Source organism: Lycium barbarum, chromosome 6 (genome assembly GCF_019175385.1).
Source record: "Lycium barbarum isolate Lr01 chromosome 6, ASM1917538v2, whole genome shotgun sequence".
NCBI lineage: Eukaryota > Viridiplantae > Streptophyta > Magnoliopsida > Solanales > Solanaceae > Lycium > Lycium barbarum.
The window spans coordinates 59,499,399-59,526,534 of record NC_083342.1 but is presented as its reverse complement, the minus strand read 5'-3'; the positions used below and the strand labels follow the sequence as shown (position 1 = coordinate 59,526,534).

The 27,136-nt window shown below is 37.7% G+C and overlaps 1 protein-coding gene and 1 pseudogene across 1 annotated transcript; one reads left to right on the top strand and one right to left on the bottom strand.

Moving 5' to 3' along the window:
• The first annotated feature begins 10,666 nt into the window (after nt 1-10,666).
• Nucleotides 10,667-15,027, top strand: LOC132644025 (uncharacterized; annotated as a pseudogene).
• Nucleotides 15,028-16,870: 1,843 nt separating this feature from the next.
• Nucleotides 16,871-20,239, bottom strand: LOC132644024 (zinc finger A20 and AN1 domain-containing stress-associated protein 8-like). The gene is made up of 2 exons (XM_060360564.1): nt 20,079-20,239; nt 16,871-17,754 (listed from the first exon to the last, which is right to left on the bottom strand). Exon 2 carries the CDS (start codon nt 17,739-17,741, stop codon nt 17,229-17,231), a length of 513 nt encoding a protein of 170 aa, XP_060216547.1. The 5' UTR covers nt 17,742-17,754; nt 20,079-20,239; the 3' UTR covers nt 16,871-17,228.
• Between the last annotated feature and the right edge of the window lie 6,897 nt (nt 20,240-27,136).

Below are 27,136 nucleotides of genomic sequence, written 5' to 3'. Positions count from 1 at the left end.
CAGGTCATATTTTAGCCATTTCCTCAGCTGGCAGAAAGTTGAAGTTGGACATGCCAGTTTACGACGTCAAGTTTACGGACCGTATTTCACTTTACGGTTCGTATTTTGCACTATACGACCACTGGGCAGTTTTGCCAACTTTCAATTTTTCTCATTTCTCGACTTTTCATTCTAAACATCCACATCCCTTTACATACATTTCCCATGAAACATTATACACTCGCACTCCTCGCACACATCATTAGTTCATTTACTTGCGTACCAACGGGAAATTTTCCGAGGTGTAACATTCTACCCCCCTTAGGAACATTCGTCCTCGAATGTTAAAGGCTTGGGGAATTCTATAAAAATTTCGCCAGAGTTTCCTCTGTAATGTGGCACTACCACCCTGTCACAACAACCCACAATAACAATGCCTCACAGCGCAATAATACAACAGCACTAGAAATTTGGCCACACACGACCTGAATGTATAAAAGGGAAAACATGCATACCTTATGATTTTGACGTCTCATCTTGGACCTCTTCCAAGGGCCGAAATAAATATGGGTATTTGGATCGCATATTCTCTTCCGCTTCCCATGTCATTTCCTCTCGATTGTTATTTCTCCACAGCACTTTAATTGAGGCCACTTCTTTGTTTCTAAGCCTCCGTACTTGTCTATCTAATATGGCAATGGGCATTTCATCATAAGTTAACTTTTCTGTCACTTGAATATCATTCACTGGGACGATCCTCGTAGGATCTCCAACACACTTCCAAAGCATCGAGACATGAAATACTGGATGGACTGACTCCAAATCTGGAGGTATATCTAGCTCATAGGCCACTTTGCCTATTTTGCGTATAATCTCATAGGGTCCGATATATCGGGGACTGAGCTTCCCCTTTTTGCCAAATCTCATAACGCCTTTCATTGGCGACTCTTTCAAGAATACCCAATCCTTAACTTGGAACTCTAAGTCCCTTCGATGATTATCTGCATAGGACTCTGGCGACTTTGAGCCGCTAACAATCGATCTTGTATAAGCTTGACTTTCTCTATTGCTTGCTGGACCAAATCTGGCCCTATCAACTTGGCTTCTCCGATTTCAAACCACCCAATTGGGGATCTACACTTTCGCCCATATAGAGCTTCATACGGTGCCATTTGAATGCTAGAATGGTAAATGTTATTGTAAGCAAACTCAATGAGTGGCAAATGGTCATCCCAAATTCCTCCAAAATCTATCATACATGCCCGTAACATATCTTCAAGAGTCTGAATAGTACGTTTAGCTTGCCCATCGGTCTGTGGGTGAAATGCCGTGCTTAGGCGCACTTGGGTCCCTAAACCTTCTTGGAAAGACCCCCAAAACATGGTTGTAAACTGAGTTCCTCTATCGTAGATAATAGATACCAGAACGCCATGGAGTCTCACTATCTCTTTAAGATAAAGCTTGGCATAATCTTCTGCCATATAGGTCGTTCTGACCGGTAAGAAATGCGCTGACTTTGTGAGCCTATCCACGATCACCCATATAGAATCATATTTACATCGAGAACGGGGTAACCCTGTAATGAAATCCATATTAATCACTTCCCACTTCCAAGTTGGGATTTCTATAGCTTGCAATAAGCCACCCGGCTTTTGGTGTTCTATCTTCACTTGTTGGCAATTAGGACACTGAGCTACGAATTCTGCTACGTCTTTCTTCATCCCATTCCACCAGTATATAGTCTTAAGATCAGGATACATTTTCGTCGCTTCGGGGTGAACAGAGTAACGGGAACAATGAGATTCTCTCAAAATCTGATGGCGTAGACCTGCCACATCGGGAACACATAACCTGCCTCGACATCGGAGAACTCCGTCTTCCGAAATGTCAAATGATGACCCCTCCTTCTGAGGGAGTGTATCTCTGTACTGCATTAGCATGGGATCCTCATATTTTCGCTCTTTTACTTCCGCTACTAACGATGAAACTGCTGAATTCTGAATAGTAGCTCCGCTGCTACCTGAGTCCACCACTCGGACTCCTAGGCTAGCTAACTGCTGAAGATCACGGGCCATCTCTTTCTTTTCTGGTCGTACCTCACTTAGACTTCCCGTCGACCTACGGCTAAGAGCATCAGCCACAACATTTGCCTTTCCGGGGTGGTATAGGATTTCAACATCATAGTCTTTTAGCAACTCTAGCCATCGTCGTTGCCGCAAATTCAACTCTTTCTGCTTGAAGATGTACTGGAGACTCTTATGATCTGTATAAATATCCACGTGGACACCATATAAGTAATGTCTCCATATCTTTAAAGCATGGACCACCGCGGCCAATTCTAAGTCATGGGTAGGATAATTCTGCTCATGTTTTCGTAATTGTCTAGAAGCATACGCAATCACCTTACCACTTTGCATCAATACACAGCCTAGCCCGACGCCTGAAGCATCACAATAAATAACATATCCTTCCAATCCCTCTGGAAGTGTCAAGACTGGGGCTGAAGTCAGTCGGTCTTTCAACTCTTGGAAACTACGCTCGCAAGCATCTGTCCATTGAAACTTAGCTGACTTCTGAGTCAACTTGGTGAGCGGTGTAGAAATAGAAGAGAAACCCTCAACAAATCTTCTGTAATAACCGGCTAAGCCCAAAAAGCTACGAACCTCCGTAGGGGTCGTGGGCCTTGGCCAGGTCTTCACGGCCTCAATCTTTTGGCTATCCACTCGAATACCGTCAGCTGCAACAATGTGGCCCAGAAATGCCACTGAGTTCAACCAAAACTCGCATTTGGAAAACTTCGCGAATAACTCTCGAGTTCGAAGAACTCCAAGGACAACACGCAAGTGATCCGCATGTTCTGCCTCGGATCTAGAATACACTAGGATATCATCGATGAATACAATCACAAATAAATCCAGAAAAGGCCTGAATACATTGTTCATTAAGTCCATAAACACTGCCGGTGCATTAGTTAGCCCAAACGACATTACTCGGAACTCGAAATGGCCATATCTTGTTCTGAAAGCTGTCTTAGGGATATCCTTCTCCCTAACTCTTACTTGGTGATACCCGGACCTCAAATCAATCTTTGAAAACCATTTGGCACCTTGCAATTGATCAAATAAATCATCAATCTTCGGGAGGGGATACTTGTTCTTAATTGTCACTTTATTCAATTGCCGATAATCAATGTACATTCACAAAGATCCATCCTTCTTCCGGACGAACAATACGGGTGCTCCCCACGGGGATGAACTAGGCCTAATGAAGCCTTTTTCAAGCAGGTCTTTTAATTGCTCTTTCAACTCTGCGAGTGCCATCCTATAGGGAGGAATAGATATAGGTTTAGTGTCTGGCAACACATCAATTGCAAAATCTATCTCTCGCTCAGGAGGAAGGCCTGGAAGCTCTTTCGGGAACACATCCGGAAATTCGTTCACTACCGGAACTGACTGAAGAGTCGGCGACTCAGCTTCTACATCTTGAACTCGCACTAGGTGATAAATACACCCTTTCGTGATCATCTTCCTTGCCTTTAGATAGGAAATAAACCTACCTTTCGGTGATGCCGCATTCGCTTTCCATTCTAAGACTGGTTCTCCCGGAAACTGGAAACGAACTATCTTCATTCGGCAATCAACATTGGCGTAACAAGAAGCCAACCAATCCATGCCCATAATAACGTCAAAATCTACCATTTCTAGCTCATGAAAATCAATCATGGTACGACGATCACAAATCATAATCACACAATTCCTATATACTCGGCTAGCTATTACTGATTCACCCACGGGTGTAGACACCTCAAAAGGTTTGATAGACTCCGGCTCAATTATAAATCGACCCGCAATATATGGAGTAACATATGATAATGTGGAGCCCGGATCAATCAAAGCATATACATCATGAGAAAATACCGATAATATACCTGTGACCACATCAGGAGAAGACTCAAGATCTTGGCGTCCAGCCAAAGCATAAATACGGTGCTAAGGACCGCTAGTACTGGGAGCTCTGCCCCTACCTCTACCATGGCCGACTGGCGCATGTGAACCTGGCCCCGTAGGGCGTACAGATGCCGAAGATCCGGCTGCCGACCTTGATGGCTGGGTCCTACCTCTACCATGTACTGAGGGGCAATCACGCATAATATGGCTTGGCCGACCACATGAATACCAAGCGTCTGAACCTGATCGGCACTGACCCCAATGCAACTTTCCACACTGAGAACATCGTGGTATGGGTGGCCTTGGCTGGCCTGAATCACCTCTAAACTGAGACCCCGAATAACCCTGACTCGGCTCGGAACGAGTAGATCTGTCAAATCTCTGCCCCGTGAACTGTGGAGGTGTACTGGTCATAGAATAGCCTGAATGGCTGGGAAACTGCTGTCTGTGTCCGCCCCTGGACTCGCTCCTCAAACCCGAAGGTCTGGCCCTCTTGTTATGGCCTCTATCCTACTCACGTTCATTTCTCCGCTGCTGTAGGTGTTCCTCTAATTCCTGAGCATGTGCCTGAATGCGTGCAATATCCATGCCATCCTGAAGGGACGCAGACAAACATTTATCCATCAAGTGTGGCCCTAGGCCTTTCACAAACCGGTGCACCCGATCGCCCATATCCGCTACCATGGCCGAAGCATACCTAGCCAAGGAATTGAAGCGGAGACTATACTCCGTAGCACTCATGCTACCTTGCCTCAGATTCAAGAATTTATCGGCCCTAGCCCGCCGAACTTCTGGAGGCATGTAGTGACGGAGAAAAGCATCGACAAACTCTTGCTATACCGGCGGAGGTGCATTGACTCCCCGCGAAGCCATCCAAACCGTATACCACTGGATTGAGACATCCCTCAATCTGTATGACGCTAGCTCCACCGATTCGGTGTCTGAAGCATGTATCAACCGGAGCGTCCTTAGCATACCATCAATAAAGTCCTGGGGATCCTCCTCCAGTTTCGACCCAAAGAATTCCGGGGGTTTCAAAGCAATGAAGTCACGGGCCCTTGCACTAACAGTCCTGTCACCTTGCCCTGCGCTTGGCCTCTGAGTCTGGGCCGCAACCAACTGAGTCAACAAATTAATGGCCTCTCTTACGTCTTGGCCCAAAGCATTCGGTGGAGGAGCTGGGGCTGAGGCTCCCACGTGCTCCTCAGTAATAGGCACTGTCTGGGAGGACTGAGATTGAGCCGCACTCTGGGACTCATCTTCCTCTACTACTGGTGGCGGTGCTCTTTCAGCCCGCTTTTCTGCCACCGTCTTGCCCTTTTGGGCTGCTGTAGCCTTTTTCTTTTTAGGCATCTCTGAAATACACAACACACGATTTAGAAACAAGAATTTCTTACATCAAAGCTCTATCGCACGATTCTTATGAAGAAAGAAGGTCATATATTCCTAAGATGTCCGCAACTTCTCGTTTATAAGTGTGGCGCGCAACACACCCATAACCAAGACTCTACTAGACACGGCTCGTAGACACATCCTAGGACTGAACTGCTCTGATACCACTTTTGTCACGACCCGACTCGGGGCCGCGACGAGCACCCGGTGCTACCCCACCCGAGCACCCTCTTAGCTTACTCTTATACTTACATCTAGGTGATCCACATAATCATACATGCATTTCCATTCATTCGTCAACTAGTCCCATATGGACAACCGCACATTTATATCATCATAGGCATTCATGCCACATCAATATACATGGGCCAACGTGGCCGACAAAATGATATACAAAACATAGGCCGACAAGGCCAAACACATCTACCCACACACACACATGTCTACGAGCCTCTAAGAGTATAACATATCACATTAGCGGGACAGGACCCCGCTATGCCCATAATTATATACACAAAAGATTGAGTACCCAAAAGATATGGCTCCGAAGGAAATGGAGCTCTCTATGAAATCTCCGAATAAACAGCTAAGGATCAAATCTGTCTCCCTGCGCACCTGCGGGCATGACGCAGCGTCCACAAACAAAAGGACGTCAGTACGAAGAATGTACTGAGTATGTAAATCACGATCAACATCAATATAGAAGCATAATAGATATCATATGAAGATAGCATAGGAGGGGAGACAGTAATATCATCATCATGTCGCTTACTTGCATACACCGTCGTTCGTATCCCATAATAATACTCATACCATACTTGTGCTCATATTCGTATACATGTCCTTATTCGTATTCCTATACATAGTCTTTTCACATTCATATTCATATTATATACATAGTCATTTCATATACATAGCATTTACATAGCATACCCGACCTCATGGGATCGGTGCCTTATACATACTTGGCCAACCAAGGCTCAAGGTCATACATACCTGGCCCTACCAAGGCATCAGGGTTATCCGTACCCTCTGCAGAGGTGTGCGCGCGTTACGTAATCGTATACATACTTTATACATAATCATATACATATATATATCCTACCCGACGTTATAAGCTCGGGGTATCATTATAGCCCTTCATAGGAACATATACATGTATCATAGCTCGTAAGCATCTTTAATCTCATTTTACTCTCATCATCATTTCTATCCTCATCACTATCGTTACATCTACATTATGGACTTACTCGTCAAGCGAGGAACATAGTATCATCATAGTACATATCAAGGGTCGTGAGCTTATGAGCTCGGAATGCCAACCATGTGGAGACAACATACTCATATAGAGGAATTTAGGGATTTGGCCAAGAACCATGCCTTATGAAAGAAGGGTTAGCCTTACATACCTTTCCGTCGAACTATTCTATGCTTGCACGTTCCCTTCCAATGCTAGCGTTTATACCTTCATTAATATCATAACAATGGCCATTAGTCATTCACATTATCCACATTATCTAGAATTCCTCAATTTGCCTCTAATTCTCCCACATTCATGATTATAACACCCATCTTCGTCCATTCGTCTAAAGTATTTAGTTCATGATCTTAATACCATTTATAACACATTCATATCATAACACAACAACATTCATAACTCAATTCAAACTATTTCTCAAAATGTTACTATTCATCATTCATGACCTAGTTGACCACATTTTCTACAATCCATGTATTTTAATTCTCCAATACCTCAAACATCTTGTAAAAATCATAAATCTTACCTTAGAAGTTGTAGGAACAAGCTTTGGTTGATAATACTCTTCTTTGAGCAAAACCCTAGTTTTTCTCGATTTGGATTTCTTGACTTGGATGATCCTTGATGATTCCCTTATCCTTGATTTACTTGTCTTAATGTTATGGATGACTTATAATCCTTGAAAACTCATAAAATAAATGTAGAGAGAAGTTCTAGAGAGAAGTGGTGTAATGTTGAAAATGAAATAAGACAAGTCTTGATCCTCATATTTAATGAATTGAAAAATCTGTGCTGGGTGAAAAGTGGTCGTCCATGGAGGTTTACGGTCCGTATTTCAGTTTACGGACCGTCCCTCGTGGTCGTTTTTAAGCTTAAGCAGAACCAGTAACTTTGGCCTGCATGCATGGTGATTTACGACCATGGTTTACGGGCCGTAAATCACTTTACGGTCCGTCCACCAGGTCGTATTTTAGCCATTTCCTCAGCTGGCAGAAAGTTGAAGTTGGACATGCCAGTTTACGACGTCAAGTTTACGGACCGTATTGCACTTTACGGTCCGTATTTTGCACTATACGACCCCTGGGCAGTTTTGCCAACTTTCAATTTTTCTCATTTCTCGACTTTTCATTCTAATCATCCACATCCCTTTACATACATTTCCCATGAAACATTATACACTCGCACTCCTCGCACACATCATTAGTTCATTTACTTGCGTACCAACGGGAAATTTTCCGAGGTTTAACAGTAAATGATGTTGTTCCTTGTATACGCTCACCTTATATACTAATCCCTTCAACGTGAGGCAGAATGTTCATATATGTTTATAATGCAATCGAGGGTTCACGACCTTACGTCACCTCGATAGAGTGCAGTTGTTCTAGAGTCTTTATGCATGTACGATGACAAGTATATTTTGATAATCATAATTATTATAAGTATTTTATGATGAGCATGTCATGATTGCATCACACCGGGCCTAGTTGGTCGGGCAGTCACCGCGAAAGCGGGCAGCTATACGATACACCATGGCCAGTTGGCATGGGCGGCATGAGATGGTACCCCGGACGCGGGTGGCCTGGATGTGGGCTAATGTTATTGATTATCACACCGCACCTATATGGTCGGGTAGTTTAGATATATATACATATGATATGCATACATGAGATGATGATAAGCATAAAAGTAAGTCAGCATGCATTACTTTTCATATGATTCCCAGTCAGGTACAGTTGCTCCATACTTGATGCCTCCTTTACTTTCTTGATGTGTTGTTTTTGTTCATGCCTCTCATACTCAGTACAACATTTGTACTGACGTCCGTTTTCTTTGGATACTGTGTTCATGCCCACAGGTAGACAGGGAGGCGAGCTCGATCCGGATTCTTAGGAGATGTCAGCTGATTAAAAGCACTCCATTGTCCGGAGGTGCTTATGATTATCCTTTTGGTACACATGTATATTTTGGGCATGGCGGAGTCTTGTTCCGTCTACATGTATAGTATGTCAGTAGAGGCTCGTAGATGCGTAGTGTGGGTTATATGGTCTCACAAGTTTATTACAGCATGCATGTATATATTATATATTGTTTTGATGGCCTAATGAGGCATTTATATATATATAGACTGATTGTGTTTTCCACCGGAAAATGATTTTCATACAATTATGAATGATAAAGAAGCGTAAATGACTATGACCAGTGAGGAAATAAGGGGTGCTCGGTGATCAGCCTCGGGTATCCGTCGTGGCCCCTAGCTGGGTCGTGACAAGTATGTTAAGAGTTACTTGGCAGGTTAGCTCCGGTGCCCGTCATGGCCCTCCAATTGAGTCGTGACAGCAGTGACTCATAGGGATTTGATCTATTTTCACACACTGCCCGAGGAACTCATATGCTAATAACATTTCACATGGACAACTCATGTGTCATGTACAAATCACGTTACAGCATTATGTATGCAATTATAAAACATACAAACAAAAGCGCTAAGCATGTAATTTTACATGCACATAGCTTATAACAGACAATTTAAACATTAAACAATGTCTAATCCTCAGTAACTAGCATAGAGTTTGCTTAAGTATTCATGCAGCGTATGAAACAGGTAAAAAAGGCATAATCGACAAATAACCCAACATATCACCCCCCCTACCTGCGTAAGCTTTTTCACCTTGCCTATACCCTCCATACACATAGTATATCACAAATAACACTTAGTCGGTAAAATTCCCTCATCAAAGTCAAAGTCTTTACTTACCTCGGTTTGAAGCGCTACTAGCCTCCACAAATAGACATGCCTTAGAGCCTCTGAATACTCCCAACTTATTCAAAATAGTATTATATGGGATTAAACGGATATCCATATTGCCATATCAAACAAAGACTAAGTCAAAGTCAAACCGGAGCCTCAAGAGTCAAAATCATAACTTTACTAGATCCCCACGTTACTTATACTCCCAAGAGTTCAAATCTATATTCAATTTCAAAATCCGATATCAATTCGACCTCTAATTTAGCAATTTACACTCTTAAACATAGGTTAAAATTCCTCAAATTTTCAATTGAAATCATAGAATCTAGGCATTAAAATCAACGGAAATCGATATAATCACTTAAATCCCAGTTTGAAATACTTACCCAATAATTTGTGATGATTTTCCACCTCTAAATCGCCCCAAAACCGAGTCTCAATTGGCCATGCTGAAGAAATAGAATGAAAATCTCCATCTATCTAAATTTATACTGCTAGTGGTCATCATACGTGAACGCGGGAGAGAAGCTCGCGACTGCAAAGTGTAATCCAACGAAGCCTTCTACGCGACCGCGATCAGCCACACACGACAGCAAAATGTCCAACCTCTTCATCCAAACGCGACCTAGGCCCCACAATCGCGAAGGCCTAGAAAAAAAAATGTGGTACAACAACTAGGGGGTTTTAGCACCAAAAACTCACATGAACCCTCAAACAAATTCCAAATGGATGTTGACTTATTCAAAGTTTCCAACACAAAATTAAGCGCTAAATCTCAAAATCAAAGGTCAGATTGTTACATCTTCTCCCACTTAAACAAACGTTCATTCTCGAACGAGTTTAGAATCGTACCAGAGCTATCAAACAAATGTGGATATCTGCTCTGCATGTGTGACTTAGTCTACCAAGTAGCCTTCTCAATCGAACGATTCTTCCAATGCACGTTCACCGAAGCTATTTCTTTTTATCTTAGTTTTTGGACTTGTCTGTCTAAAATAGTCAATGGCTCCTCCTCAAAGTCAAATTCTGATCGAGTTGCACCGACTCCAATTGTAACGCGTGATAGTTGGTAACGATGGTGTAGGTTAAGGGGTTTTTGTGGGACTTTTAAGTAATCAAAAGTAATCAAAACAATCTTTACGGTTATTGATTGTAATTAATAAAAAATGGGGTCATCTGATTAAGATCACCCGCACGGCCCATTGTGTAACGCTTTCCTCACTTTTAAAGCAAAGTTTAAGGGAGCAAATGATTTTCACCAATTCCAAATGTAATAACAATAAATTTAAAAATTTAGGAGAAAACTTGATTCATAATTATCGCGAAATTTTCCAATAAAATGGGGAGGATTAGGAGTAGGATATTTTAACTATCACACATGTCTAAGTTGTGAATGGAAAGACCTCTAGGGTGTACATACACCTGAGCTACAAACCAACATCCTTGTTTTCTTTTTTCGAAAAGAAAAAGGCAAATGTGGTCGTGGAAAGCATACAGTACAGTTATTATACGTTTAAAGGGGTACCGGCATTTGCATTCTTTTTTCTTTTTTCATAGTCAGAGACAGATCAAGGCGGCTTTCCAACTTGTGCAACAAGAAAGTTGATCTGCTATTCTCTCATATTCATATAATTGGTTAGCCCTTTCATTTAATTTATTAATTTTTTTGAACTGTCAATTTGCGTTTGTATCAATTGTCTGCATTGGAGTTTTTGAAAGAATTGGTACAAAGTTGTCTTTCTTAAAGACCCTTTTGTGCTGTTGTGATATTGTTTTAGGCAAGCTCCAACATGATTTCCAAGTCATTTTTGCATATTTGTGGATAATCTATATTTGAGGTGTTAATCTAAATGCAGATGGATAATGTCCAAATATTCAGCTATAATGTTCAAATATTCAGTAATGAAATTTTTGATTTTCTTTTTTTTTCTTTGCCTAAATTAGTGGGTGTTTGGACATAAAAATTGTGAAATTTGGAACAAAAGTAGTATTTGTTTTCAAGTTGAAAATGGTATCTGGAAATTGGAGTTGTTTCTGAATTTTTGTGAGCGAGTTGGAGTGAAAATTGTGAAAACAGCTTTCTGGAGCTTTTCAAATTCAGAAAATTGTAACAATCCTATGTCCAAATGGTTCTCCGGAATAAAATTCCGGGTAAAAGTGAAACAGGCACTTAGTGTATCGCTTAATGGATTATTGTTGGTGTAAGAATTTCGAAGACCCCTCTTACGAGGTCTCTGTTTGAATTTCATGTATGAGTGGGTTCTTGCATCTTGATGGGTTATAGGTAGCTCCATAACCCCTAAATGTATTAATTATGTTATTAAAATGTGGATGGTTCAGTTATAGTGAGCCTCTTGGAAAAATTGGATCTTCTGTTTCTATGCGAGGATTACTGATCGCTGCAATGAATCTTGAAGAACCCCTTTCTGGGGTTCTGTTGAAATTTGATGTTTGATATTTTTTTCTTGAAATTCAATGGCTTTATAAGTTGCTCCAAAACTGTTGTTTGAAGTTTCATTTACTATTGTAACTTGTATTGGCTTCAGCTATCGTGTTGAAATTATTGGAAAAGTTAGCTTGAATTCATGTTTCTGCAGGTTCATTAGTGATAGGTATGAAGCTCTTGAATAAGTTTTCTCAATTTCTGTTTGAATTTGATCATTGATTTGCGCTCTTGTGATTTTGAGTCTAAGGTAGCTCGAGAACCTTTCTTGGTAATTCAAGTCTTTCGAGCATTGTTGATTTTCCAATCACTTGCATGCTTTAATTTTGAGGTGTGAATCTGGACAGAGATGTTACCCTAGTAAATTATTCAAACCTCTCTCCATGTGTTCTATTATTCAGCTGTTGTTATAAAGTTTCTCAAAGTTCTTTCTGAATTTGGTTTTGTGTTTTGAATATGTAATTTGCAATTTGATTGGTCAATAGGGTAGCTCCAAAAACCTTCTGATGACGCTTTCTCAGTCTGAAATGATTTTGATGGGTTTTAATTATGCTAAGAATGACTAGGAGGTACCATTAAATATTTATCATCGAGATTGGTCCTGAGTTTGGTTTTCTGTGTTAGCGATGTGTGTGATGAAGCTTTTGAAATTGGCGTTTGCAACTTGATGCTTCTATATGTAGCTTTTAGGCATTTGGAGGCTCGCCTCTGGGTACTGTGCGATAAGAAAGTGTCGCCAAGGCTTAAAGGTAAGTTCTACAAAGTGGTGGTTAGACCAGGACTTTTGTATGGGGCAGAGGGTTGGCAAGTCAAGAATGCCCACGTTCAGAAGATGAATGTGGTGGAGATGAGGATGCTTAGATGGATGTGTGGGCATACTAGGAGGGATATGATTAAGAATGAAGTTATACGGAGTAAGGTGGGGGTGGCCTCTGTGACGGACAAGATACTGGAAACAAGGTTGAGATGGTTCGGACATGTGAAGAGGAGGTACGGGGATGCGCCAGTGGGAGGTGTGAGAGGTTGGCTATAGCAGGAGTTAGGAGAGGTAGAGGTAGGCCGAAGAAAAATTGGGGGGAGGTGATTAGACAGGATATGGCATAGCTCCAGTTGACTGAGGACATGACCTTGGATAGGAGGGTGTGGAGGTCGAGGATTAGGATAGATGGTTAGTAGGTAATAGAGTGTTATCGTACTTTTAGTCGTATGATTTAGGGTAGTCGCGTAGTTTCTTTTTCGCTAATGTGTATTGATATATGTTACTACATTTGTTTTGTACATTTGCTATTTTGTTGTCCCTTTTTCTTTCCTATGTTTTTGCATCGGTTACATTTCTTTTGAGCTGAGTGTCTATCGGAAACAGCCTCTCTATCCCATAAAGGTAGAGGTGAGGTCTGCGTACATCTTACCATCCCCAAACCCCACTTGTGGGATTACACTGGGTATGTTGTTGTTGTTGTTGTTGTTTTTTAACATTTCTACATTCTCCATCTTTTTACCCATCTAATTTAGCATTTAAATGTTCAAACATCTTATTAGGCTCTGTTTATCAAACTTAATAGATGGGTCTAACTTGTTTTTGATGTGTCTAATTTGGAGCTCTAAGGTGAAGTCACAAGCTAGTTTTGTGCAAGCATGAGTATAGGTCTATGATGTGTGGCTAAATATCAGAGCTTATAGTATTTGATCATTTATTAAGCAATTTTTTATGGTCTGATTTATATGATCTGTGAGTTTGAAAGATCACCTGAAAAAGAGAACATATTTGAGTGAATGATACATTTATGCTTAAATCATAGTACCTCTTTTAGCCAAGTGAGAAGGCAAGTTGGGTCTTTCTGAGTACTTCTCTAATAGTCTAGCTAGAAAGATAAATTTATCTTCTATGTTGTACGAGTGATAATGGATGGCCGGGTCCTTTAGGGAACTTACTCTCTTAGCCAAAGACTTGCACGAAGGTTAATGCATTTCCATTTGCAACTTAATACTGGTCATTGTAGTTTCTTTGTGTTTATGGGTTATTTAGAAAATGAACAAAAAGTTGGTAGAAGTTTTGAAAAAGGAAGTTAAGTGGTACTCCAAGAAGAACGGTGGTGCGTACCTTGTTTTCAGCTGCAGCACAAATGCTTTTCCCGCTAGGTTCTATTTTTTGTGCTCTTAGAAATTAATAGGCAGGAGATTCTGATCTTCAACATTTAAGTGGGAGTTCATGATATATTTTCATAGAACTATACTTCTGTACTTATCATTGCTCATGCAAAGGAAGTCAGATGAAAATGCTAGACGCATATATGCTTCTAAATGTAAATGCTTTAGGGTGAAACTCTTTTTAAAGCAAAGTATATTGATAAGTTTGCAGCCACCTCCATCCCGCAACTAGATTTTGAATTTACGTGACTTCTACTGCTCGCTTGTTCAGGTGCCAAAGACCAAGAGAAACAAGATGGTCAGAGCATATTCACAAGAGCATACTTACAGGCACCCATGGGAACGAGTTACTTCTGCATCCTGGCGCAAGTTTGCTGATCCTGCGAATAAACGTGCCCTATCCCACATCCTTGAGGTTGATACGTTGAATCACAGGCTTGACCCCAGCTCAGGGAAGCTTTACACAACTCGTGCTGTCACTATACATGCACCTGGGCCGTGGTTTGTTCGCAAATTGGTCAAAATATCTGCCACTGTGTTGAATCAACTGTTGTCGATGCACAATGTTGGTCAATGCAACTCTCTACTCGTAACATCTGTCTCCAGAATTTTATTGAGGTGGAGGAGAAAAGGAGAAAATTAGATATGATCCGCATCCTGATAATCCAAATTCATGGACAGTCTGCAAGCAGGAAACTAGTATTAAGATTAAGCCCTTGTCAGCACTGGCTTCTATGGCAGAGAAAATAGAGCAGAGATGCGTGGAGAAGTTCCAGGCAAACAGCGCAAAGGGTAGAGAGGTTATGGAGCGGATGTGCAAGTACCTTGAAGCTGAATCCAGTGGCATTTCAGTGTCATGACCAAGTTCTGACACTGAATCCGGTGGCTTTATGTTAGGCTTCTTCACTGAGTAGCATTTCTGTTTTGCGACCCCCCTTTAAAATGAGAGCGAGTTTTTGGTGAAACATTTGTTGGTTGATGAGTGTGCAAGTTCTTGTGGGAAACACAGGAGGTTGAGGATAAATCCTCTTACCCTTTTTGTAAACTGCATTAGATGTTATAATAACATTGTAATCCCTGTTCTGAGAATGTGATTAAGATGTTATAATAACATGGTATACTGCAACATTAAAACTAAACTAGTCTTTCTTTTTCCCGGTTATTGAAGAGTTTCAGGCAAACACAACTGTGATGTGATTAAAAAAATTATCAAGTGACCGATCCTGCATGGCCTTAAGCTTTGCCAATAATAAATTCTTATGTTTTTTGGCCTATGAACTGGAGGAGATCATAGCGTTGTGTAGACACCCTTTATCAATTGTAGCAGCATGTCTAGAATGCAATTGTGCCAAATGAATCACAGAGGTCGTTCAAGTTCAATCAACTATATACACAACAACAGTAGGAGTTGTATCCGCTAGCCGATTTTACATGTGCTATTTAAGTTTTATCTAGTTTACCTGTAGCCGCTGTTTGTGCTTTTCCTCCTACATGTTGTTCTGTTTTCTATTTTGTGGCAAGACCAATTATTTCTGGTTCAACAAAAATTAGGCTTCACTCATGGAGGTTTTGGAAGCATGATTTTGGAACAAAACAATTCGAGAGAATAATCAATTTGGACTGAACTAACATTGTGTATATTCCACATAAGACAATGTCGAATACACTTTGTATGCCGTGATTAAAGCTCATCAACCACCAAGCAGTTTCGTGTCTTTATTACTCGATATTTGGTTCCTCTACGGGGTTGGACTTATGTCAACTTCAACTATGGGTTAACACCGGGCTTGGTAGTTCAAACTTCCGTCTGAAGTTGGGAACTATCAAACCTAACATTAGACCTAAATATGTGAAGCTTGAACTGCACAAGCAATATGTCAGGTTTGGCAAGCCCAACTTCAAACATGAATGTCATGTTTGAAGTTCGTAAGCAATTTAAGACCCGAATTTTCAATCGCACTTGACCCACAACTATGCCTCAATCCCCTCAGATGTTTTGTAATTTTCCCAGATGATATAGTTGATTGAACCAGCAATAATCAAAGTTCTGATGGGAGTCAATGCATTAGTGCTGGTTCAATCAACCATATGATCTGGGAAAATTACAAAACATCTAAGCTACCTCTTTTTTTTTTTTTTTCAAATCTAAGAGACTTAATTATAACAAAAGGAAGTGCCAACAGGTTCAAAGTCGATATTTTGCAATGCTGCTCAAGATTTCACACTCGACAAGGAACTTCCAAAACAAATAATGGGAATTACAAGTCATACGCTAGCCATAACAATATCAACAATTTGATGTTACCAGTTTAAAACAAAAAACAATATCACCAATTTGCTGTTATATGGACAAAGTTCTCTCCCAAAGAGAGCCTCCTTGGTTCAGTAGCAACAAGACTGTTAGATTACTCCATCGATAACCCTTTTCAAGGCAGAAAATTGCACAAAAACCTCAAACGCACTCAGCAAAATATTAACACGTCAGTTAGCCTTTGGCATCGAATTATCAGCACATACAGTTGATCCATACGCAAAATTTCAAGAAATCGGACAAGGAAACTAATGATTACTAACCCAGACTTCCTTAATTTTAAAAGCGAAAAGCCAGAGCGATGGAGTGGTGAAGTACCACGAAGAAAGCTCCTGGTCTCTAGTGTTTCTCATCTTTCTCCAGAATTATCAGTCCACTGAATGTGATTCACCAAAATCCAAGAAAGAAACAGAACATACAGCAACAACTGCGAGTTACACTATTCATGGTTCTCTAACTAAGTCCTACCGGAAAACAACCCCAGTCAAACTCATGTGAACTCACAAAACATGATTAGTCCAAAACACATGCCGCCACTTAAACACTAGCATACTTCAACACCATTATACGGTAAATCTAGTTGCAGAAGCAGGTCTTTCAAAAAGAAGAAAACTTACCAATGGGAACAGATGCGAAACACCTATAAAGCATCAAGTTAATGATAATACATTATGCATTAGAGCAAGTGAAGCCATATAAGAGATTCATGCGAATAATTTACAATGCCAGATTACAATTGCATGGACGTTAGCCATGTGAACCACAGAATGACACATAACAAACCTAATTAAATATTCACCAAACCAGCACATACAAAGACTTGAAACTGGAGTGAACAAACAAATTCTACCTATGACAATAAACAGGAGTTCTTCAGCCTGTAGATGTTTCTTAAATAGACTTGACTCCCATTTAACAAGATATCACATGATAGGTAGCCAATCAGAGGAAGTCCTCTTTAGACTAAAAGTACACATCAAATATGAGAACAATAACCCCTTTTAGATTTTGTCAAGTTTTTCTGCGTTAACAACAGGATTGGCCTTTGCTATAGCATCGCGTGCAGCTGAGCGGTAGTCAAACTGGCAGTCATGTTTGTCTGAGTAGCGGTGTGATCCACAATAAAGGTTACCACAGCGGCATTTGAATCCAGTCAAACCAACCTTTCTCTTGCAAGCGCTGCACCGGCTAGGACCCTCCTTAACCTTCGATTCAGCAGCCTCACCAGAACTTGAAGATGGAGGTGATGAAAAAGCAACAGATTTTGTTTGCAGCAAAGCAGGTTGCACATCCACAGAGCCAACAACAACTGGCCCCTTCTCACTTGTTGACCCATTTACAAGGTTTTCAATTGACGACGCTGCAAGCTTTGATTGTTCCTGTTTCAGAATCATGTCCTTGTAACACTTGGAGCACATATTCATGCTTGCAGCACTTCCAAAGAAACCGCAGTTGTTAATGCACAAAATAGGGCCTTCTGGATGGGGTTGGCATCCTGTCTCATTGTGCTCCATATCGTCAACTTTTCTGCAAAAGATTGATTTAGAGAAAAACATTAACAAGCAACTACACCTTAATCTCGATTAGTTGAAGTTGTCTATATGGATCCTTTGAAGTTGTCTATATGGATCCCCTATGTCTATTTGCTCTATTTAGATGGATTTCATTACAACACTAAATAATTTGTCTTAAATTCGAGAGTTTCTAAAACTAAAGTTTCTTTATCTCGCACGTACACTAACATATACGAGTTTCAAACTTTAAAAAAAAAAAAAAAAAACCTAATAACAAACAGTCTAACTTAAGTATAACAACCATAAGTCTTTAATCCAATTGGCTTGTATTGCTCATATAGATCCTTTGCTTCCATCGAGCACTCTTCTTAGCTAACTCGTATCGATTATGAAAAATGTACATCTTTTTAGGTAACTTCTCCCAAGTGATTTTAGGTATACCACGACTCTGTTTATCAACTTCAATCGTCATATTATCACACTTACTCAGTGGTGCATATTAAGGTCTACATATGACATGGAAAAACCATCTCGAATGACCTTATCGCACATTATCCTCTACGCGTATTATTTGCATACTCTATTGGACGTGATCATCTTTATTTATTTTTTTTAATCTTGTCCAATCTGGAATGACTGCAGATCCATCTAAACGTCCACATCTCTACGACATTCATCTAGTGGACATGCTCGACCTTGGAGACCAAACATTTACACACATATCGATAATGATCTTACAATTGTTCTGTAGGACTTGCTTTTCACTTCACCTTGCTATCCACAACACTCCCAGAGCAATCTTTAATTTCAGCCGTTTCATTTTAATTCTATATGTTACATCTGCATACCATCACTAGAGGACTAAACCTAAATCTGAATTGCCTGCATTTAGGCACCACCATCCCATCTAAACTCACTTCACGGTCAATCTTCAACATTAAGTTAAATTTCCCGCACCTTCCTTTCCAGAGAAAAGAACAATTACAATCTTACCAAAGTCCGGTAACTACACTATGTCTAAAAAAGCTAATTCAAACAAATCCTCACCAAGAAGCTCTTCTTCGCATAACATAAGAACGCTACGTAAAGAGTACATAGTCATGTGCGACGGATGCAGCCAGCAAAAGAAGAATCTTGCAAACTCAAAAGAAACAGACTACCAAAGTTTTAATAAATCATACAACATCAGCACAACAATGTTGCAAAAGCCAAAGAAACTCTGGATAGTAAACTTGAAACTGGATCAAATTCACAACTATGCTCATGCAAACGAACAACAGTATCACACCTATACTCAAACTTTCTTTGAGCACCGTCTTTTTAAAAGAGTCAGACTCATCTCACATGTTCAATTTGAAAAAAATATGTTTCAAACTATAAAGTAGAAAGCAGAAAACAACAGCTTGGCTTTACTTTCAGAGTTAATATGCCTAATTCTGGCTGTTTGAAGAGCTAATGGTCAAAAACACATCTAAACTATCACTTTTTCGCGAGTTTGACAACCCAACTATCAGTTGTTCCCTTTTCCTACCTCCCTTTTCCTACCTGAACTATCATCATCTATTATGTATTAAAAACACACCTCAACTATCAGCTATAGATGGTGATAGTTCAGGTAGGAAAAGGGAACAACTGATAGTTGAGGTATGAAACTCGCGAAAAAACATAGTTCAATTGTGTTTTTGATCATTAAATCTTTTCGAAACACAAGCGCAGACAATTTTCAACCCCCACAGCACAAAAACACAACCTAAAATCCAAAAAATCAAAAGGGTACTCATAAAACTTCAGCATCCCAAAAAAAAAAATCGCAAAACTTCAATATCCTTAAAGATACGTAATTATTAGGACGAAAACAAATCTATATTTTTCAAAGGCTTTTTTTTTTTTTTTTTGATTAGCGCCGGGTGTCCGAGTCTCTTTTGAGACCCGACTAATCCCGGGGGTGCACAGGCCCTCGGCAGGGAGTTTCCCGCAAGTGCACCACGGGTAATTCAGGGTTTCCCCAGTCCGATGGCCCTCAGAAATTGTTTGCACCCAGCGGGTTTCGAACTTGAGACCTTGAAAGGGATTTTTCAAAGGCTTTTTCGTGATACCCTTCTTTAATAGAACCACCAAACACAAACATACACACCATAAATCAAATAATTCTATGCAACAATTCGATAAAACTAAAACATTTAAATCCCCGAAAAATAAAGCTGATCTCAGAACAACAAATAAAGCAACCCCACATCAAGATCAATACAAAAATTACAATAATATAATAAAATAAAATCCAAAACTTGTAAAAAGCTTATAGATGCATCAAAAAAAAAAAAGATCTTTGGAACTGACCGGTGAAGAGATTAAAAGATGGTCAACAGAGAGATTATTTGTTGTGATGAATGAAATTTTGAAAGTTGTTTTCTTTATTTATCTGCCTTTGGCTTTGGACCTTTTTTTCGTTTTTTTTTTTTTTTTGTTCCTTTTGTTTTGCCCCCTTGTTACAGCTTTGGCTTTAGTTTTGGGCACTGTTTTAAAAGGCGGGGCGTTTTACATACGCCTCGACGAGGCGTAAGCGTCGAGGCACGGGACGTAACCTCATGGGTATTTAATTTTTAGCATTTCTTAAAATAATATAATTACAATAAATATTTTTAAATAGATAAAATTACATAAAAAAATAAAAGAAAACTGTAAATATATATATATATATATATATATATATATATATATGTGTGTGTGTGTGTGTGTATGTGAGCGCACGCGCGCTTGGTCCTTACAAAAAAATGATCAAAGCAATCCATTATACATCGCTTATAACTTGTAATTATATATAACATAATTTTACAAGTATAAACAATACAATGAAATAAAAGCTATTATGAAATGCAAAACAATTCTAACATTTTAACTTTCAAACACGAAAAAAAACACAGTTTCTTAAAACACTATTACTATCATACTATTCATTTTATCTCACTATAAGCAAATAATCAATAAAATTTATCAATATTACAATTAAAACATAACTTCTTCATGAACAAAAAATAAAATTATATGATAATTCTGATACATAGGACTTATGACCAATGACAAGTGAAAATGTACAATTCCGCTATGTGTTTTTTTTTTTAAATTAAGTGATATTCACCCTCACGACGTTCTCAAATAGTAAATATCCAATACTACGACTTGCTATATGAGTTACACCCAATCTTCTATTTCTATAGATGAAAAACTATTAAGTATCATTATTTTGTTAAACAATTATGAGGGTGAATGATTTTAATTAAGGAATTTAAAATATAATTTGTGTAAGAATTGTTAGGCGAGCCCTGGGCGTTGAGCGTTAGGCGTGTTTAGGGCGTACGGTTGAGCGTTTAGGGCGTAAGCCTCATAGAAACTAAGCCCCGCACATTAGCCCAAGGGCGTTTTGCCACTGCCCTGCCCCGAGGCGAGCCCCGGAGCTCCCGGCACTGTCTTTTAAAACAATGGTTTTGGGTTAAAGGAAAGGAAGTCTTTTTCTTGGCTTATCTGCCAACAAACGTTCTTTACTCATTTGGTGTGTCGTGTTCGATTCCTATTTGTCTTGCCGGATTCACAATTTGAACTCTATGAGTTCAAATTTAAAATTTTTAGTATTAAACTCATTATATTTTTAAAGTTAGGAGTTCATATAAATTATTTATTACAATTTAAATAGTTTTTTCACATAAATTTATGCTCCGTATCGAAAGTTAGAGGTTTAATTAAACCGCTACATACAATGCTACATACGCCTCCGTGTCTTGCTGATTTAATTTTACTCATGCTCTTTTTATTTCCACTTTGATCCCCTGTTTTAGAAAATAGAAAAGGCAAAGGGAAAAAAGAGTGTTATTTCAAAGATTATAAAGATTATATTTGGGAAAAGACATAAAGATTCTCTCAGATTTATTTCGAATTTTCAGTTACATACTTATTTTACACGAGGATTCTATTACCCTTCTTATTTATTTTGAATTGAGCTAAATACCACTATTTTCAGTTTTAAATTTTTTACTTTCTATTACCTCCACACTAGTATAGTATCCCGCGCGATGCGTGGAAAGTGTTAGAGTAAATAATCATATTAAATGATTAGTCTGACTTTGAGCATATTAGATCATATTATTTTAAATAAAATTTGAACAATCATCTTATTTTTCAATGTCATATACTCAATAGCAAAAATCTTTATTAAATCAAAGAAAACAAATCATATAATCATCAAGATAACTTTTTTCTTGTTTTTCTTTATTACATTATCGATGTATTTTGTAATTACATTACTAAATATGATTTTTATTAGCTTGTCAGTTGGCTTAATATCCTTATCCACTACTCTCATTTCAATATAACATAGGTATATAATTTGCTTACTCTTGACTTTTTTTTAATACTTTTATTATATTAATGTTCAATTATATGAGTTATTTAATTTAACTACTCTATCTTTCAATTTAAATTCAAATCAAAATTCAATCAGTTTTAACCTTTTAAATCAAATCCAATTTGAATTAAAGTGGGTGAATTGCATTATGAATAAATTTATTCTTTATTTGGTAATTATGAAATCCAATTATTCCTCTTAAGATAACCATGTCGTTGTGTTGGCAAACTAAGTCGTTGAAGTAGTAATGAAACTCCAAAAAATTAATTAAGACTATATCTTTTTCTTTCAATTTAAATTCAAATTAAAGTTCAGATATTTTATCTTCAATTAATATGTTTCAGAAAATTCAAATATATTGTTTTTGTTTTTATTTTTATGAGAGAGCCTAAATTCCAGCGCTACATCTTCTATAACTCCAAGCCAATCCACCACAACTATTAAAGTTATAATACTCTATCTTTTAATTCATATTCTAACTAATAAATCAAGTATTTGTCATGTCAAAACGAAATTCTACACTCATAATCACATAAAAGAGTGTTTTCTCTTATCTACATTGTAGAATCAATTAAGTTTACAAAAAAATAAAATAAGAATAAAAAAGATTAAAGTATTACACAAAATAATATTACCTGCTTGAGTTCGAGATTTCTATAATCCTGCAGATAAATTCTTCATTTTGGCTGCCATTAGAACTTTAGAAGTGATTTGAGACTCCTGGAGAAGTCCATGGAGCAAGTTGTTTCCTATGAGATCTTATGGTCAGTGTATTAAAATATGTAAACATTGCTGCACAAATCTATATCTATATATCTACAAAAGCAAGAACTTTTGCTTTGTCATTTAGTCAAGTGAAAATTAACTAAGAAGCCAAGAGAGATTTGACCTTTGTAAGCAAGAAAGCTCCTTCATTTGTAAATAGAAAACGCCAAGCCAAGCCAAGGATCGGACAAAATGATGTTGCACTTGACAATGATGCTCTCTTTGCGTTTTGGCCGTGGACAACTGAACGTTACCTGCAATTGTCGCAGAATTTCATTTGTTCATTGGCAACTTTTGTGGCCATGGCATTATTTTTTGCGTGTGTGTTTCTTTCTTCTCAAAAAATTTAAATAAACAGAAGCAGTTTATTAGGAAGAAGTTAAGCATTTTTGTGTGTTAGTGTTAGTGTGTGCAGAAAAATAGGGTAGTTAATGTGGATATTAGGGATTGTGGGGTTTGGGACGTGGGGAGTTAGTGAGCATATTAGGGATTTTTTCACTTTTTTTCATTTTTTCCCTCTATTTTGTATTTTATCTGTCTTTTTTTTACAAAAAATATAAATAAATACAATGATAAAATATCCTTATCCACATTCCACGTCTTTCTTTCTTGGATTATTTCATTAGTGAACCACCTTCTATTCCGCGACCCCCCCCCCACCCCCCACCCCTCATTCTTTCCTCTCCTAAGTAGAATTACAAATTTTTAGAACTTCCACTTGATCGGACAGTTTTTGTTTTTTAAATTCTATTTTGAATTAAACTGGTAACTTCTCAATTCAATTTTTTTAATTCAAATTCAAAACAATAACTAATAAGTAACTAATTATTAACTAATTGTTGTCCTAAAACTATCCTCTTTTTAATAATATAATATAATATATAGAAGATAGATTATATGTTGAGGACACGATCGTTTGTGTATGAAGCACAAGCACTCAAAGTTGAGGCTTCTACCAGAGGTAGAGGTATGCCTAGAGGACGGGTCGGGACATAGACTAGGGCTAGCATAAAAGCACAAACTAGTCCTAGAGCACCTGCTACTACTCATTGTCGTGTTAGAGTTATTTAGTTGATCCACCTATTGCTTCAGAGGTGCAGCAATCACCAGATCATATACCTAAGGTTTTATTTGCTACTCCAATGCTTTAGGACACTTAAAAGTCCATATTTTAAGACTCTTCGAGAGTTTTGTTGGGACAGCTCCTATGGTTCTAACTAGTTCACAGGTTCAAGGCGGTGTCAAAACACAGGCTCTAGCTATGCATATTCCAGTGCAATAAGATGAAACTTATCTTTCAGACTCCAGGAGTTCAGCTTGTTATGAAATCATATCTTGTTATTGCTCCATAACCTATTTTAGCACAGCAGAAGTGGTTCGAGCTACTATGAATGATGATGAGCGTGATAAGATGAATAAACTCTAGAAATTTCATCCTTCTCCTTTCAAGGGTGAAGGGACAGCGACTGAGATACATGACTTCTTGGACCGCTTTGCAAAGATATATATTGTCTTCCTCAAGCTTATTTGGAAGCCATCAGGTTGAGTTCACTAATTTTCAGTTCTCTAGAAAGGAAAAACTTTGGTGGAGATCCTACAAGATAGAGAAATCAATTGACTTATCTCCACTTACTTGGGCAAAGTTCGAGCGGATATTCTTGGAGAGGTTCATATCTTCTAGCTTACGGGATAAGTTGGGTAGACAATTTAAGCTGCTCTATCAGGATGCTATGATTGTGAGTGGGTATGAGATGAAGTTCACGCAGTTGTCCCACTATGCTACTTTCTTGATTCCTACTTGGGATGAGAAGGTGAAGAGGATCATTGATGCCTTAGGTATAGCTATAGGGTGAACTTGGTACAATTATCAATTTACATTGAAATCTACGGTTATATATATACGAAGAAGAGTCTACTGATGGGAATGTATTTGCAAGAAAGATTATTTTTTTGCCTTTTCCCTCTCATTTTTTATTAAAAAAAATATTATTTTTCCTTTCTTCTCCAACATAAACAACGTATGCTTACAACTATGCCTGTCAACCGGTTCCAACCGGAACCGGACCGGTAACCGGTTAGGAAACCGGCCGGTTCCGGTTCCAAAACCGGAACCGCCTAACCGGTTCCGGTTTAACCGGTTCCGGTTAACCGGTTTGAAGGTCCAAACCGGAACCGGTCCGGTTTGGACTCGTTAAATTTTTTTTTATTTTTTTTTTTGTATTATATATATATATTATAGTATTTATTTGTATATTGTAGGTATATTTACATATGTTATACAATTTTATAATTAAAGTTTAAATATTTACTGACTAACAGCCTAACAGCAAGTCAGCAATACAGAATAATGCTTTTCATACACATATATATGTATAACTTACATATACTTATATATATGTACTATATACTTATATATATGTATAACTTAATATATATATATATATATATATATACTATATGTACTTATATATATGTACTATATACTCTATATACTTATATATATGTATAACTTAATATATATACTATATATACTTATATATATGTATAACTTAATATATATACTATATATACTTATATATATGTATAACTTAATATATATACTAAATATATGTATAACTTAATATATATACTATATATATGTACTATATACTATATATAGGATAGCTTAATAGATATATAGGTATAACTTAATATATATACTATATATACATATCTACTATATATACAATATATACTATATATATTTATATAATATATATACTTATATACTATATATACTTATATATGTGTATAACTTAATATATATACTTATATACATATCTACTATATATACAATATATACTATATATATTTATATAATATATATACTTATATACTATATATACTTATATATGTGTATAACTTAATATATATACTATATATACTTACTATATATACTTACTTATTATATATACTATATATACTTACTTATATACTATATATACTATATATACTTACTTATATACTATATATACTTACTTATATACTATATATGTACTATATACTATATATAAGTAAGTATATATAGTAAGTATATATAGTATACTTACTTACTTATATATGTGTATAACTTAATATATATAGTATATATACTTGTATATATGTACTATATACTATATATACTTACTTATATACTATATACTATATATACTTACTTATATACTATATATACTATTTTTTCTATATATACTTAAAATATACTAAGAATATACTATATATACTATATATACTATTTTTTCTATATATACTTATATACTATATATACTATTTTTTCTATATATACTATATATACTTATATATGTTTAAGTATACTATATAACTTAAGTATATTCTTAGTATATTTTAGGTATATTCCTAACTTAATAAAAGTAAAAATATAAACACAAATAAATAGAAGAAAGCTCAATGAGCCATATATTTTATTCATTCTTGGATAACATTTATTTGCAAGTTGTATTTTTTTTAACTTGCAAATAATACATGAGTTATACAAAAATAGTAGAATAATAAAATCACCAATTTTGAACCATTTCGTTAATTTCCCCCACATCATATTCGGTCATGGAAATATCTTCAAAGTCTTCCATTTGGTCCGGTCCACTAGCTATCAAATCTTCAATTTCTTCGTCTTCGCCTTGCTCCGCTTCTGAGTTTTGGTTGCGTCGCTCCGATCTAATCCAATCTCGAATGCACACTAGTACTTGCAAGCTAAAGCCGGATAATGAATGTCTATGGTCTCCAATTTGCTGTCTTCCTTGGCTAAATGCGCTCTCCGAAGCCACGGTTGATACTTGAACCGTAAGGATATCTCGAGCCATTCTTGAAAGTATCGGATAGCTTGCCTTGTACTTCTTCCACCATGCTAAGACGTCCACCTCATCCAGTTGGCTGATATCCACATTTGGCTGCATCAAATAAAAGTTAAATTCATCAAAGTTTGCAGTAGAAGAAGATAGAGGCTGTGAATGTAAAACTTTTAAACCCGACAAGCCCTTTTTGCTACTATGAGAAGTAGTAGGGCGTGGAGCAACTGGTGTAGCACGTTCTTCCAAACTAGAATAATGAGTAAAAACTCTTCTAAACTCATCATCAATAGCGAGATCGGCTTCAGCTAAAGATGGTTGAACTCCCTCTTCAATTTCTAAAAATGTATAAATTTGACTAACCAAATTTTTAGTATAAGACACTTTTAAAC